Source organism: Zootoca vivipara, chromosome 7, assembly GCF_963506605.1.
Source record: "Zootoca vivipara chromosome 7, rZooViv1.1, whole genome shotgun sequence".
NCBI classification, from domain to species: Eukaryota; Metazoa; Chordata; class Lepidosauria; order Squamata; family Lacertidae; genus Zootoca; species Zootoca vivipara.
The window spans coordinates 38575590-38592819 of NC_083282.1; the positions used below are offsets into that span (position 1 = coordinate 38575590).

The 17230-nt window shown below is 39.9% G+C and overlaps 1 protein-coding gene across 2 annotated transcripts in view; it reads left to right on the top strand.

Annotated features, from left to right (window-relative positions):
• USP24 (ubiquitin specific peptidase 24) overlaps positions 1 to 17230 on the top strand; it is an 82067-nt gene that overhangs the window by 14269 nt on the left and 50568 nt on the right. Inside the window, exons 1-11 of one of the 2 annotated variants that reach the window (XM_035123914.2) lie at positions 2396 to 4842; positions 4943 to 5108; positions 9515 to 9582; positions 10478 to 10621; positions 11704 to 11826; positions 12620 to 12655; positions 13688 to 13753; positions 14127 to 14192; positions 15300 to 15374; positions 16205 to 16363; positions 17067 to 17181. In XM_035123914.2, coding sequence (XP_034979805.2) covers positions 4828 to 4842; positions 4943 to 5108; positions 9515 to 9582; positions 10478 to 10621; positions 11704 to 11826; positions 12620 to 12655; positions 13688 to 13753; positions 14127 to 14192; positions 15300 to 15374; positions 16205 to 16363; positions 17067 to 17181 — 1033 coding nt within the window. In that variant the 5' untranslated portion in view covers positions 2396 to 4827. Of the gene's footprint in view, positions 1 to 2395; positions 4843 to 4942; positions 5109 to 9514; positions 9583 to 10477; positions 10622 to 11703; positions 11827 to 12619; positions 12656 to 13687; positions 13754 to 14126; positions 14193 to 15299; positions 15375 to 16204; positions 16364 to 17066; positions 17182 to 17230 lie in introns of those variants that run through there. The other variant, XM_035123913.2, reaches the window with a different exon arrangement.

A 17230-nucleotide genomic window follows, 5' to 3' on the forward strand; every position in this document is an offset into this window, starting at 1 on the left:
ATAACAGAGACCAAACCAGGACGTGCGAAGCAAGGCACTTTTATTTTTGCTGTTGCAACAGGGTCCTTCCTCTCACACAGGAGAACAAGGAAGGAACCCCAAACAAAGATGTCTTGCCCTTAAAAAGAGATTTGAAATTGGTTTCAGCCCACCCCCCAGAAGCATCATCCATATGTCACAGAAGGGGTGTAGCCCAAGACCCCCCCTCCCTAGATTCATCATAGGTACATCATGAAAGGGGAGGTCTGGTGGCAGTAATCTGAGCACCCTGGACCCTGCCCCCTGCCCCCAGAACCTAATCAACAAAATTGAGAGATATTTACATTTCCCTGTTTCCCAGCCAAGTTAATCACACCCTTTTGTCTGGCAGTCAGGTATCAGGATGCCAGGGATTATCACTTTAATTCCTGAGACAATGAGAAGGTTCCCCCCACCCCCCTTCTTCCTTGCAGAGGAACACCTGGTCAGAGAGAGTCAAAATGGTGTCAGTCAGGCCTGTTTTCCTGTGCTGCTTCAGACATGTTTCTGTACATTCATGTACATGTTTTATGAACAATTATTATATATATATATATGACCTCAAAATTCTTATAACACTTGCCACTTTGTTGACTAGGTTACTTACTTACATGATTTTCTTCTAGGATAGTGAGATGTTATTTTGCAGTTGCTATAGTCTTCCACACACTGGCTACTTCCAGACTAGGCTGCTGAAATGCTTTTTACGTAGGGCTACATTTGAAGGCAGTTCAGAAGTTTCAGTTGGTACAGAATCCAGCCGCCAGGTTCCTTGGAGAGCAAAGAAGTCTGTGTGTATATAACACCCATACTGCTTCAGTTACTTTCATTGCCTGTTTCTTCTAAGCTCAATTCAAACTGCTGCTGAGTTTAACATTTAAAGCCTTTAATTGTTTTGGAATATGGTAGGTTGTTCGCTCTTACGAGTGAACTCTAGGTGCAAGATAATCCTTGTGGACCCTATTGTCTGGCCTACCATTAAAAACAATCAAGTTTGCAGATACGGTACTAGAGACAGGGCTTTTTGGGATGAGACGGGACACCACATCTCCCAAAGTTTTCCCTCCAATAAATTTGTTTGAACCCTCCACTTCAGTATTTTATGTGGGCCCTGAAGAGTTTATTTTGTTCTGCCAGGCTTTTTGTGATCCTGTTGCTGGGTTTTTGTGCTGCTATTTTTTCAGTAATTATTATGTAGTTTTATTGTGCTAAAAAAACACACCTTGGGAGGGTACACCTTGAAAGGTAACTTATAAATGATTCAGATAAATGATGTGTAGTTTTGTGCTCTAGATTTTGCTGTCATGTGTAGCATTGTTTGGTATGCTAGTTTTGCAAATAATGTGGTACTGCCATGCACTGTCCAGCCTCACAGTAGCTCAGTGCTGACTGAATAACATATGTGATGTTGTTTCTGGCTCTCATTGCCATGATGGATAGCGTGGAGGCTGCTGTTCTGCTCTTAGCAGCAACCTCTGACCCTGTACTTCTCCTACTTGCTCTGCAGTCTAACATCACGAGGCTCTTCTGCAAAGCCTCAGAGGTTTCTCCACTGTGTTGGAGGTCGTGGGTATTGGTTCTATCAAAGATTGGTTGTATCTTGTTTTAGCCTAGTTAAGTAGATTGAGTTTGGGACATAAATGGGCATATGTGAGGGGATTGGAATCTTTGTTGAAACTGCATTAGGGTAAGGCCAAGACTGAGCACTTCTGAGCTTGTGCAGTATTTTTTCCTCTTGAAGGGAAGATCCCTTTGCAAATATTAAGTGTTCTCTTTGTTATCATCAGGATGCCACTACCACCACACTAAAAAAAAGCATTCCTCCCTACATATATTCCATAACCCACAGTATATGTATTGCATCACTTAGCCCAATAATAGCATCATTTCATGTTTTTATTTTGCCTCTTCTCCTGTGCACATCATTGAGCCAGGCACAAGGGGCAGACAACTGCTAGGGAATTTCCTAAAGGTTCTACAAGCATCACTTGATCTCTGTGGGAATCAGTTGAACCACCATACTTAGGATGCATAATTGTATATTTGCAAGTGTATGTTCTGAGAGAGATTATAAATGTTGAGAGATTATGTAGCATGTGGTATCACAATATGAAGATATCTAAGAGTTTTCCTTGCTTTTCTAGTTGTTATCTTGGATAAAAAGGGCTGTTTTCATGTGATGCGCTTTGGGGTGGGGAATCCTAAATGGTGGCTGGTCAGAAACACGATTTTGAGGTTTTGATGGATAGCACAATGAAAATTTGACCCAGTGTGTGGATATTGTAATGCTGAAAAGGGTTCAATAAGCGGAGGGGTGTGAGGGAAGGTTCCAACATTTGCTTAGAAAAAAAATGTGAAGGGGGGGGGGACATGATAGAGATGCATGCATGGTGCAGAGAAAGTGGGTAGGGTGTTCTCAGAATATCAGAGCCCATGGCTGTCTAATGAAGCTGGGTAACAGAAAATTCAAGATGGACAAAGGGAAGTATTTCTTTACGTAGAACACTGTTAAACTAGTGATGGCCACTTATGAACTGCTCCTGAATTTCCCATAGACGTCTAGTTGACCACTGTGAGAAAATGCAGCAAGGCTCTCTTATATTCTTACTGCAGTGCTCACCATTCTCAAATGCTGTTCTATAACCACAATGTTGTTTTCTATATTTCAATCCATTGAAAAGATAGTATTTAATGTCCGTGCTTTCAGTTTGTTGTTGCTTTCCTAGATAATAGTTTCCTGTTCTACAGTACTTAATGTTCATTCTCAGATAGGAAGCATTATTTTATGAATGTGCAGTTGTTTTTAATACAGAGAGAGTGCTTGTTAGACCAGGAAATGAAAGCAATAAATGAGACAGTGGAGTGGTACTGGAAAAACAACCTGTGACTACTAGTTCACAAGTTTTGAACCTTGTCCAAGTACATACAATGATCGAAAATAGCCTGCTCACTGACTAGCCAGTGTGCAGTGAGTCATGGTTTTGGTCTTTTTTGTGGTAGCTATGTGTGTCCATGAGAGTTTTATTGTTAGATCCAATGCTTGGCATCAATTTGCATCCTGTTGGCACTTTCAAAAAAAGGTTAAATCTCAAGCTGAACAATGGCCAGCGCTTACTACCCAATCTTGTACATGGTGAAGTATTTCATAGGCTCCACTGCTTTGAGCAGCATTGGATGCCTTTTGACCTAGGGTGCTCAAACTATTTGTTTGCAATAAAAAAATGTTAAAGCCTCTCTTCGTTAATTGCAACAAATTATTCGAATTGTTAGGCCTTGTAGACGGAAGTAGGTAAATTTAAGTGGTGTTTGGGGAATGGGGGAGAGAGCAGGGATTTATAAAATGAAATGTGGGTTATGTGCTTTCTGTTTGTAGAAATGGCTCCATAGGAAATGAAACTGATGAGAAAGTGGCATAAATGACCTTATTTGCTTTACAGTATTATAAATTAGTTGAAGGAATGTGCTGTCCACACAGGCTACATTAGTTGGGGGGTGGGTCAGATACCATCTTGCTCTTTGTTTGCTTTTATTTCCGCTTATGGGAGTCCACCTTAGCCTTGTAGATCTGTGCCTATGGATTTCAAAATCTTTTGCTCAAAATGTGAAAAATAATTAGAAAGTAACTACAGCAGAATGGTTTATAAACTAGATAAGGCAAATAGATATCTGTAAAGATTCTAAACCAAACTTTGTTTTGAGATTATGGTGTACTCTGTTTCCTTATTCATTGCAGTAGTGATGATTTGGTTATTTAGATATAAAGGAGAAGATAAGTTCCAGGCCAGATAGATCGATATTGATTTGTTTGATATGATTGCTATAACCCTATGTAGATGCAGATGTGATAGCTGCAAGCCTTTCAGTGTGGAAAGAGCTCTTCACAAAGTTGTAGGTCCAGCTGCTCTCCAACATGGTGATGGTCTTTTTCATGCTTTTCTTTCTTACCTCAGAAGTGGTGCACTCACTTCTCGTATGCATTATGATCTTGGACAGATGAGTAGTCCAGTAAATGCAGAAAAGAGAGGCACAGTCACACAGTCAGTGTACACATCCACTGTAATGCAGAACTAGGGTAGCTGTATATTCCGTATCTCCTCCTGCCATATAAAGCAGAGGTTGATACCAAGGTAAGACTACATATTAGTGGTTGCTCATTATAATGGCTATATAGTTACCGTCTCCAGTATGATTGGCAGTATGCCTCTGAATACCAGTTGCTTTGAGTCATAAACCGGAAAGTGCTATTGTGCTCATGTTCTGCTTGGGGGTTTCCATAGGTATCTGACGGGTCACTGTAGGGACAGAATGTTGGCATAGATTGACTTCTGCTCTTATATTATTAGGAGACGCTGCATTTTTGTTGCATAGTGGGGAAGCAGAGCCTTAGTAAGAGTGGCTGGCTTGTGGGTCTGTTATGACCAGATCAGTGGCTGGGCAGTTAATATTTCATTGTTAGCATGTTGGATCAATTATGTGATTATCAGAAGTTGTATTCTATATCTGCTAAATAATTAGGTGATTTCTTTTTGGTTTGAAAATGATTGGAATAATGCCCTTCAATCCTTTCCAGACTTTTGATTCAGTAATCTAGGAAAACTTTTAAGTAAATGATGGTAGTACATCTGTCTCACCACTGTGCATATATTTGTCACAGTGCTAGATTCTGCATTAATCTTCCCTACTTTTTCTGGCACTTCCTTATTTTTCTGCTGGGTGCAGAAATGGTGGGAAAAGAGGACAGCAAATAGGCTTTGTTTTCTGAGTTAAGAAGTGGAATTTCTGTTGCACAGGAGTTGCTTTGTAGTTGGAATGTCAGGTTTTCTGGTATGGATCTGCTACAATGCCTTTTTATAACAGCCAGTAAGTAAGTAGAACAACTAACTGTGGCTTCTTCATACAGCTAACTGTGGCTTCTTTTCAACAGAAAAATGACGAAAATGGGAACTGCTCTGGAGAAGGTATCGAGTTTCCTACAACAAATCTTTATGAACTGGAGAGCAGAGTATTAACAGATCATTGGTCCATTCCATATAAGCGGGAAGAATCTCTTGGCAAGTGTTTAATTGCATCCACTTATCTTGCAAGGCTGGGTAAGTTGCAACCTTTTTTTTAAAGTAAAATCATAGAAATGTTGACTTTTATGTTAATGATGACTTGGCAGTAAAAACTTGTCTACTCAAATAGCTTTTGGCTTCACCTTTTTCCACGTTGCATGTTGGTAACAGGTGTTTAATTAACAAAATATTTTCTTGTTGGGAGTAGTATGAATCTCTTGGCTTCAGTAGAGTGCTGTGCATTTTTAAGTTGACGCTTTCACCTTTTAATCAAATGTTTCAGAATCACTTTTGAATTATGGGTGATCTTTAGAACATTTGAAAACAAGCACAAATATATCCCTTCTTAAATATTATTTTATTTTGTGGTTAACAAACTGTTGAATAGGCTGGTATGCTCAAATACCGGGGTGAAAATGAAATTTCTTTTATAAACTTGCTTAAACATATTGCCAAGAGCAGGGCTCTTCAGGCAATTATAGAAAGTTAACTGTTGTTTTGTTGCAGCAAAAACAAAGGAGCTGCTAATTTATAAAAAGGCTGGTAGTAATGCTTTTTGATATGGAAATGCTTGTAGTATAATTGCAGTATAATTACATGGTGGAAACACTAGTTTGCAACATTTCAGTGGAACTTTTGCACACTTGGAAGAGTGTATGCATGTGATGCTAAAGGTGATTATTTGGTGTGGAAAGAGATTGGTCTTTTCTCATTATGAAAATGTCACAAGGTCTTCTGAAAACGAATTTCTCAAACTGTGGAATACCTAGCAATTATTTCCTAGTTATTTCTGCTTGGCACATAGAAAGGGAACTTGGAAAGGTATTTGCGAAGGGAGGCACAAAAATGGTTCCAGTGGCATCACTGATAACTGTGGCTTAGATCTGTATGTGTGTGCACGCCTTCTTTTTCCTCATTTCAGGAATCTAAATCCTTACTACCGGTAGGGTCTTTATTTTATTGGGGTGTCCAAACTCGTAGAGCCCCTGCCTCATAACGTAAGTCTCCAATGAAGTCTTGGGAATCTCTTTGCTTGGCTGGTGTGGAGGGTCTAATTCAGGGGTCCGCAAACTTTTTCAGCAGGGGGCCGGTCCACTGTTCCTCAGACCTTGTGGGGGGCCGGACTATATTTTGGAGAAAAAAATGAACTAATTCCTATGCCCCACAAATAACCCAGAGATGCATTTTAAATAAAAGGACACATTCTACTCATGTAAAAACACCAGGCAGGCCCCACAAATAACCCAGAGGTGTATTTTAAATAAAAGGACACATTCTACTCATGTAAAAACATGCTGATTCCCGGACCATCCGCGGGCCGGATTTAGAAGGCGATTGGGCCGCATCCGATCCCCGGGCCTTAGTTTGGGGACCCCTGGTCTAATTGACTACACTTCTGGGGTGGTATTCAACAAATTAGATTGCACAACAGAACTTCTCTGCCTGTGTGCCCCTTAAATGTGTTCTGGGGATAGCCTGAACCCTCTGGAGCAGATTTGGGGAGATAGCTTAGGGAGAGAAGTTCCCTTGAAAAGAGGAAATCTTTGTGTCAGCAGAACTGCTTATTTGGATTTCACCCCTGAGCTTTTGATGATGCTAGAAGTTAAAAAGGGGGGGCAGGCAGTAGCATGGCATCTCTGCATAAGAGAAGGACCAAAAGTTATTGGTAGAGTATGTGCTTTGCATGCAAAAGATCCCAAGATCAATATCTGGCATCTTTCAGGTAGGCTGAGCGAGGAAAGACTCCTGTAACCTTGCAGAACCACTGCCAGACATTACTGAGCTTAGAGTGTTGGTGCATATGGTCAGACACAGGCAGCAAAAGCTGAGAAAACTTGTTTTATTGGTGAAAGAGGATAACGTAGCTTTTTGGCTATTTGTGTGTGGTGCACAGTCAGGGGTGATTCAGCTGTATAGAATGAGCCAAGGACTGTATAAGCTATCTCTCCACACTAAACTGAACATGTTTGGAGACTGCCTGCAAGCACTTAAGGGTGAGTGGAAGGCTCACTCAGATTCCTTTTATTGCATCACAGGAGTGTAAAGGTGTTGAGCCTTCTTTGCAGAAGTGGAAGTGAAGAGTGAGAGAATAAAGTGAACCTTGTATGATGAGGAATGCATGTTATCCAGCCTTATAGAGTGTGCCAAGAGCAGTGGGGCCCTGCTGAGGTTCAGACCTATATAGGACTGGAGTTGTGTGCCCTAGATTTCCCCCTCCCACTGATCACATACATTCTTAATGAAATATGCCTTAGTTAAGGGATAAGAGAAATTAACTGTTCATGTACTCAGTCACTTTCCTTTATTATTAAATCAGAGCAAATGCAAATTGTTGGGATATAAAAATATTTCATTTGAAATGGGGTCTCAGAAAGAGGAATACCTTGAGGAGGGTGCAAGTGGACAGATTAAAAATTACTGTCTTACAGATATGGGAGCAATCAGCTGTCCTCATTGAATTACAGCAGGGCCCCTAGCTTTCCCGGGCCCATAGGCATATTTGGCATTTTCAGAAGGTGTTGTGAATAACACCACAAAATTGCTGCTGTGGAGCAGGCATGGCAGAGAAGGCTGCAGGTCATAACATGACTGCTGTGAGTGTCATGCCTAGTCACAAATTTTGGGAAGTATGCCTCTCACCCCCACCCCACCCCACCCCACGACTTGCTTACCATACATTGTATATCTCCTGGGAAGAAGGTAGGCCTGGAGGAAGAAAAAACAAGTAAAGGCTCACAAACCCTAGAGAACAGGGGGAAACAAAAGAGTCAAATGCAGATACAGTACGGGTGGCCAGGAAAGTGTGGGAAACAAACAAAATAAGAGAGGAGAAGGTTGGGAAGGGGAGAATGACAAAATACAGACTGCTCCAGGGAGGAAAGAATTTGAAACAAGAATTTAAAAATAAAAATGCAGAATGCCCCCCCCCCAAGAGAAGGACAAAACCTACACACAGTGTTCTGTTCCTTCCCTTCTCTCCTTCGCTAGGTCCCTCTTTTCTTAGCCCCCTCTTACTCTTTTTTACAAAACACTTTCTCTCCTGGTCACTCTGTGTTCTACTTGGATGGTGATTTCAGGCTAGAAAACAAAAGAGTTTGAAGAGGAAGTGGGAATGGCACTCCTCCTACTTCCTTTCACAGCTTTCTTTTCCAAGCAGAAATCTCTCCTTACTTCTGAAGGGGCAGGGAGTGAAGTCATAGCATGGTGGGTAAGGGGAGTACAGAGCCTTTCACTGATGGTGAGAGAGGCTTTCACAGGTGCTATTGCACACAAAAACCACATTGAGGACACTGGCATTACAGCCAAAGCCTTATAAATAAATACATTCTATGCATGCCTGCACATATTGGCTCTTCTGATTTTGCATGCTGTGGAAAATACCAAGTCACAGGATATGTATTGGGCCTAAATTTGAAAGGACGGTCTTATAGATGCTGGTTGAATGTGTAATCTTTTGTTTACAGTGCAGATATGTACCTCTGTCTAGTGCAGCCCTGTAAATATAAGCAGTCTGCATTTGCACCCTTCAGGTTTATAGCATGTGCTTTGTGCAATGATCCTTACTCAGGATGATAAATGATGCTGCAAGACCTATGCTTCAGGGAACTATTTAAGTTGTCTGTGCATAATCAGTATCATCATGAAATTATAGCAAAATTGCAGCTGTTCAGCATGAAGCATTGCCTGCTTACTTCTGCCGCAGATGGTGTGTGGCACATCTGATGTGCTCAGAAGTGTTTTATCTTTTCCCAAGGATAAACACCATTAAAGAAACAAAATAGTTCCTAGGTTGGGGATTCTGTCTTCTGCTCTTGAGTATGATGTCTCCCCCTTCCCCGTTTTTCATCTGGATGCTTCAGATGAAGTGAAGAGCATTTATGTCACTGATACTCTATACGCTCCAGCTGGAAGCATCTGCATCCACAGAGAAAACAGAGCAATGCTCACCCTTTATTACCTTTGCTGTAATGTACTGTGCCAGCCAACAAACTCTGCCTGGGATCCATAGAGCTGTTCTGTCTCATGTGAACTACCGGTACCATCATAGAATTTCTGACTCCAGTGCCATATCATAAACTACTTTCGAAAGTCCCTCACTTGAATAAGAAAATATCTAAAGTCTCCTTTGTTCATAGTATTCTGGATCCTGGCCTTTGTGAGCAATACCTTGCCCCTTCCTTTTAAGCACAAAAATATGGAGCTTTAGAAAGCATTGTTGCTTCTGTGTTGACTTTTAGAAATCTGCACTGTTTTATTTCATTCATTTCTCCTTATTAAAACTATAACTTCTTTGAGTTTCTTCATTGTTAAAATAATTGGTAGGCAGGAGTGCTGTTTGTGTGAACCAACAAAAATCTTGTTTGGGTAGCCCTGTGAACTTCAGTCTGTAGCTTGCAAAACTTTGCAGGATCCTAACTCCTCCTTTTTTCCTGTTAAATAAGGGCTTTCGGATTCTGATGAAAACTGCAGAAGGTTTATGGACAGATGTATGCCTGAAGCATTTAAAAAAGTAGGTGTAAAAGAAAATGACAGTGGATTCTATCCAGTGTTTTAGATAGGAGAGTAGGCGGTAACTCATAAAGTGGGAGCTTGCTACATTCTGATTCTGTAGCAAGTAAGGAGAGAGAGGGCAAGTTACAATATTACTAATGGACATGGTTGACATATTATTCTGCTATTCCACTTCAAATTTGCAGAGTTAAGAGCTGCATTTGATTTTTCTTTGGCACGATGCAGCAATTTTGTGTTCTACAAAATAGGTCATTTTTTTATTGGGACAGCAAATGGGGACAGGAGAATGGGGATATTGAGAAATGTTTGTAGGAATAAGGACAGGGTTTTGTTTTGTTTTTTAAGTGGATTAGTGAGGTATGCCAAGTGAAGATGTTCTCCTAGCCACCTCTAGTCTTAGAATGTATTGAAGATACTGTGTTCTCTAAATATGCTATGCCTAAAAATGCTAACCTAGCAGTTCGAAAGCATATCAAAGTGCAAGTAGATAAATAGGTACCGCTTTGGCGGGAAGGTAAATGGCGTTTCTGTGCGCTGCTCTGGTTTGCCAGAAGCGGCTTTGTCATGCTGGCCACATGACCCAGAAGCTGTACGCCGGCTCCCTCGGCCAGTAAAGAGAGATGAGCGCCGCAACCCCACAGTCGTCCGTGACTGGACCTAATGGTCAGGAGTCCCTTTACCTTTACCTTTAAAAATTGAATCTTCTTAAAACTGGGATGGGGAGCTAAGGTAGAGGCCGGCTGTTCTTTCCAGGTTTAAAATCTGCCTTCAGAAGTTGTTTGTTGCTAAATAGATACCATAGCTCCAAAAGCATTTCAAGGCTAGCAAAAAGGTACTCTTTTCCCCTTGTAGATCCATGTCAGCATTTTAACACATCCTGTGCTTCTTTGCAGCTGTTGACATCAAGTGCTGTTCATAAATGGGGTACTGAAATCCATGAGGGAATCTACAACATGTTGATGCTACTAGTAGATCTGGTTGCAGAGAGGATAAAGCAAGATCCTATCCCTGTTGGTCTTCTCGCTGTACTCACAATGGTATTGCAGTTACTTGATCTCAAGGCTATTCAGCATGAAAATGCATGGTTTATTAAAATGTAAAATCTATAGAAGACATTTCTTGGTTATATCCAATTTGCATATTCAATCAATACATTCCGCCAAATCATGATTATGGAAGCTTTTAACTATGACTTAGTGTGATGTTTGAATTGACAAGACATTTTGAATTGACAAGACAGTACCCATTGAATCAGAATAAGAAACCATGGTTTGAAGTGGGTTTTTGAACCATGGCTTGTACTATTCTGGTTTGCCATGTCTGAACTTACAAACCATAGTTATGGCTGTTGTGTCATTATCCAAGAACTGGAACAAGCAGCTCCAAACCTTGGTTTTCTTGTATATTTGGAAATTCAAAACACTTAGGTTCTAAAGGATAGATAATATAATTAATTACTTAGCAAGATGTATGTTCGTACATTGCTTTGACACTTGGTATTCCACTGCCTGCAGTGACTTTCAACTTGTCAATTTACTGTTTTTAAGAAATGTGAAGAGGGAGTGACCATATCTCAGTGGTAGAGCACATCGTCTGCAATAGGTTCAATTTCTGGCATCTTCAGTTAGAAGGATCAGGTGGTAGTAGGCAATAGGAAAGATCTCCCTCTGTCTGCAACCCTGAAGAGCTGGTGCTTGTCAGAATAGACCATACTGGAGCGGATGAGCAAACAGTCTAGCCTGGTATAGGGCTGTTTTTTGATGTTTGTGTCCGTGTACACAATATTTCACTTTTCATTTTAAAAGCCAAAGTTAAGCATCCATGTTAATATCTATATAAACAAAATCCGAACCAATGCATTTCGCCCGTCTAGGCTCCAATAGCCACCCAGTGTTTTGTCAAAGAAAATTGGTTTTGAGATACTAAAGCCATGTCTTCTGTTTCTTCACTCTGAAGTTCTGGTGCTGCTTCTGCAAAAGTGTATGTACTTCTTGATGTTCAAACACTTTTCTTTCCTAGGAAGGAAAACCTGATGAAATGCCACTTGATCCAAATGTGTTTTACATTGGAAAATTGCTAATCCTATATGTCTTCTTTCTTGCCACACCTTTCGCTCTAGGCTCTTAATCCTGATAATGAGTACCATTTCAAGAACCGAATGAAAGTGTGCCAAAGGAACTGGGCAGAAGTATTTGGAGAGGGCAATATGTATGCTGTCTCGCCCATATCTACTTTCCAGAAGGTAAATGTGTACACTTCAGGTCTCTTACTAGAAGTCAGATAAAGTTGTGTTTTAGTGCAGTATGTGTGACACTTGAAATAAACATTGTCATTTCCTCCCCACCCCCTTTCCCATATCTAACAATTTATCAATCTGTCTCATTGACAGTAGCCTTTGGTGTGCTATTATTTCTGCTACTTTGACTATACTAAGGGTTTAATTACCACTCTAACCACAGTGCTCTCTTCTAGATCTTAGTGGTGACCACACTGTAGCTGTGGTTTAGACTATCGTATGGGTGTGATAATTTCCAGTCCTTTTCGATCTGAATAGTGGCTAAGGAAGTGATATAACTACCTTTTTTAATGTATATGGATAAATAAAAATTTGATCATGAGACTTTTTAGACACTTTTGCAGCATTGAGCTTGTTGGTGCCAAAATATTGCTTCTAATTTCATTCCTTAAGAAAAACAAAAACCCTTCTACTCCATTATGGGTTAATATAACTGATTCTGAGTCACCAACTCCATATCCTAATCTTGCCATAGAATCATTGACTCATAGACCATAATACATTATAATAGGTTAGGCAACGTTTAGGAAGTGGATAGTGCTAACAATCTCATCCAGAAATGTTAGGTGCCTTATCTGAGCAGTTGTTGGCAGGCAGTACATGTGTTGTATTTGCAGTGACCAGTCATGCATGAAGTAATCTAGAGCTCTAAATGAAACACACAATTAAAACACCATTATTTTACAAAGTATCCTTGTGGGGGAAATGCTACTAATTTGTTAACATCTCTGTTGACTAGGAACCGCATGGATGGCTAGTGGACTTAGTGAATAGGGTAAGTAAATGATAAAGCATTCTTTATTCTGAACCATCTACACATGTAAGGCACTATACAGACTCATTAAACAAAAATAAAACCAGTTTCTGGGGTGGGGTGGGGTGGGGTGGGGTGGCGGGCGACAAGAGGATGAGAAGAATGACTGTGAAGAAATACAGTTACAAATATTTAAGCTGGGTTTAAGTTGGAAATAAGGGTGAAAATGTTGGTCAAGAGACATACAGGGAAATAAGATACATTTGAGGAAGGCTCTGAAGTGGAAGAGTTAGCATCATGTCTATATTCAGGGAGATCACAAAAGAGAATGAATGGGTTGTAATTTAAAGCAAGAGGACTTCTGTCAGTGAAGGATGTTAGCACTGGAAGAATGAGAATCATATTTAGGCATATATTTTTAAATGAGATCAATTGGATGAATTTATAGTGGTACTGAAAGGAATGGCAAGTATTTGAAGGGACATGAAGAGCGGCCATCACTTGTACAATGGGAGAGGTGAATGTTTTTGTCAGCAGAATGAGTATTTTTAGCACCAAATATGAGGGAGAGGTTAGAGTTCTGTGGAGAGGCTTCCAAGGCTCATTGTGTATGTGTGTGCACACATGCAGCATTATTCTTGCAAAATGTTCATGTGTGAGTTTTCATCATTTTCTGGAGCTGTAATAGAGTAAGAAGAAATGTATGATGCATATGGAAAAATAGTTTTACCTCTTAAAGTGATTTCTCATCAATTTACCAGTGAAATGCCATTGAACTGAGTTTTCTAGGTGAACTTCAGAAAAATATGAGGCTTTGACAGAGAGAACTGCACTAGTAGTGTTTTCCCTTTTCCTTTCCTCCTATTGTTGTACCTTTACCTCCATTACTGAAATAGTAAAATCCTTAGACTCAGCATACCTTACTGATACACTTTCCCGTGGTGGACAACTGAAGGAAATGCTCATCTATTCATGCCTGTTTCTGAGACCTATCACACTACTTTTATTTATATAATTCATGTCTTTGATGGTGTTGTTTGTATACCTATTTAGCTTGCAGAATTAGGTGGATTTTCTGCAATTCAGTCTAAGCTTCATTCAGAAGATATTGAACTTGGGGTAAGTTAAAATCCAAATCATTTCCCTCTGTTTTATGAATCTTTCACAGTAGATGGCTCTTGTTCAATACGAATTTTCTGTTGTTGTGGAACTGAAGTAATATTTTAGTCTCAAGATGTGCTGGGTGAAGCAAACACAACTTCTAAAACTGTAGTGTGAATTGGTGTGCTTTGTTGCATTAACATTAGGCTGTATTTGCTGCTGTTGCTGTCGTCAAGCAAAACTATACTAGCCATGTTCATCAGTCTATTTTATCAGTTACCATTCTCTTGTCTTAGCCTCATATGCTAGGGACCAGTTTGGGGATCCTTCTTGCAGTATTTGCCTCGGGTCTGTTCTGTGTATGTTCTTAAATGCTTTCTCTTTCTTCTAGGCAGTATCTTCTTTAGTTCAGCCTTTGGGGGTTTGTGCAGAGTATCTCAATTCTTCGGTAGTACAGGTAACGAACAGCACTTTCTTTAAAATTATGTACAATTAGTCACTTGCTCTGAACTTAAAAAGAAAAGTGAAGCAAGTGGAATTCATTGCCTTATGTTTGTTTTTCAGTTATTGCATTTGCAAAATATTTGTTTTGAAACTCATATTATTATTATAATATAATAGCAACAACAAATGATGCTCACATTAACATTGATGCTGTTATTGTTAAAGACAACTGTCAGTTTTGGATAACTCTAGATAATCTGCAAGATACCTTTATGGGATAGATTGGAGGTGGGCGGACTGGGATCTAATTTGTACACTTAGAATTAAATAATTCTGAACCCTGGAATTTGTTTTTAGTGACAGAACCAAACTGAGCTTGCAGTCCTTCCACATAAAAATCCACTCCTCCAGCAGTTGAATGGGGGGGAGGTCATTTTGCTGCCATTTTTAAACAATTGGGAGTTGGAAATCCTTGTTCTACTTCAACCCACCCAGAGATCAATCAGTAGGCCCTAATCTAACATTTGCCCACCCCAATATAGATTTGTATTTATTTTTACATTGGGAAGTATCTAACAGTTACATGTGAAGGTTGCTTGTGCAACTGATCTTTCTCCTCCTCCCTGCAGACAGTTAAAAAGCCTTTTCAGAGGACTTCATTGAACAGTGTGGGCTGTTTACCTGGAAGGGGGATGTTGTGTGAAATTGGGCACAAGAGCCTTGCTTCCTTTGCCCATTTTGGGGAGGGTTGCGTATGACACAGCCCATCGGAAAGCCCTCCAGAGATGTTGTTCAGGGGTGTACTGGGGGGGGGATGTGAGGTAAAAGATTGGTTGAGTGAGCTGTTTTCCACTCAGGCAAGCAGTGGATACAACACTTTATAATTAATTTGTTTACTTCCTTACTTCACATATACTCACATCATGAGTGGAATATACTTTTACTCGGGGGAGAGTGGTTGCAATTTTTGCTTTCTGCACCACATTAAATCCCACTTGGGGGAATCTCCCTGATCTTCAGAAGGGTGCAGGAATAAAAGTTTTCCATTGGAAGAAAGCCCTCGGAGTGGGGAGATACATTTTCTCTTTAACATACAGAATGCCTGTTTCTTGTTTTATAGCCCATGCTGGATCCAGTAATTCATAATATGATTAAATATGTACAGAATGTTGAAGAGAAGGACCTGAAGGACAAGGTAAAACATGATTTTTCAGATGCGACCTACAACTTGAACTGCAATTTGAAAGTGTAAAACTGACATTCCCTTAGCTAATTAATGCTACTGCTCCCATGCTTTTAATGTGTGTACTTGACTAATGTTTGGTGAAACACTTGTAATGACACTTGACAAATAATCAGCATTAGAAGATTTAGCTATTAATGCTGTCAGCTGCAGTGTGCTTAGTACACACTTTCCTTTATAAAGTAATTTGTTCTGTATTTATGATCTGTTTAGAACATGTTTACCCAGCTCTTCAGCCAAAAAGGTTCCCAGAGCAACTTACATACAGTCAGATAATACAAGAAAGTGCCTGCCTACAGACTTACAGTCTAAAACACATGATGCACAAGAAAGAAGGGCTTGGGAAGGAAGAGGAAACTCAGGATGCCCATTTTTTAAAAAAATTAAATTGTAATTTCTACAATGACAGCGTGGAATGGAAACTGTTCAGGGACAGGAAGAGCCCAATAAAGCAAGTCTTTTAGTGGAGCGGCCCTGCTAGAATGGTTGCTTCTGTGTAGCAGTCCATATCCACAATAGTTGCAAATCTGCACTCTTTGTTTTAGGAGGTTCGAATCTTGTATAGCTAAGCAAAGCTTGTTTGATAGACAAAGCAAAACTGAAAAAAAGCTTAACAACTTTTGCAAAAATAATAATAATTCTCAACAACTTTTGTGTCCGGATTTTCACCTTTTGAAATGTGGCAGTTTCAAAGGCTGCATCAACTTAGGTGGCATCTTCCTTTCCACTTGAATTCATCATTGAGATCTCTAAAAAGCGCTCATAATTCTTATGTTTCACAGAGGCTGGTCAGTATCCCTGAACTCTTGTCTGCCATCAAGCTTCTTTGCATGCGATTCCAACCTGACTTGGTAACAGTAGTAGATGACCTGCGCTTAGATATCCTGTTGCGTATGCTGAAATCGCCACACTTCAGTGCAAAAATGAACTCTCTCAAAGAAGTAAGTTTGCTAGGCTAAAATCTTCAGCTTAGATTGACATTCACAATTGGGTATTTTCAACATTCACAGATCCAGGACACACTTTTACCCCAAACACTCATTTGGTGACCATTTTATTCATCTTTTACCATATATGTGCATGGTGGTAGTGCTCCTCCTGCGAGCCACCTTGGATCAGGCTGCAGCCCACGAATGGGTCCCGATCCAGTAGTTAAAAGCTAGTTCTCTAGCTCATATTAACCATAACAACTTAATGATAACCATTGCTGATTGGGGTCGCAAAGCTTTCAAAGAGAAAATGCAGAGGCATAGGAGAAATCCAAAGATTCTTAGATTCTATCCATGGCTATAAATTCATTTGAAGTTCGCTTATGGAATAAGTGACAAATATATGGTGTTAGTGTGCATTTAAAAGGCCTAATAAACTTTTCATGAGGCCATTGAAATATTAATGATTTTACAAAGCTGGGCACTGCTCAGTGCAGTAATGAAAAATAGAATATAGTTTTGCTTATTCCCTGATTCTTCAAGTATTTAGTGTTTCAGGCCTTGCAAACCTTCGCAGTGAAGACATATATTTACAGCCCTCCCAAGAACCACCCATACATACAGCAACTGACTTTTAAGTTTATTTATTTTATTTCCTACACCATTTGGCTATTGATATATCTAGTTGTTACAAATCCTCTGTGTTTATTTTTAGGTAACAAAACTTATTGAAGACAGCACTGTATCCAAATCAGTAAAGAACGCAATAGATACAGATCGGTTATTAAACTGGCTAGTAGAAAACTCTGTCCTTTCAATTGCATTAGAAGGTAAGTTTTGAATATCCTGCGTTTCTGAAGTTCTTAAACAGAAAGAAAG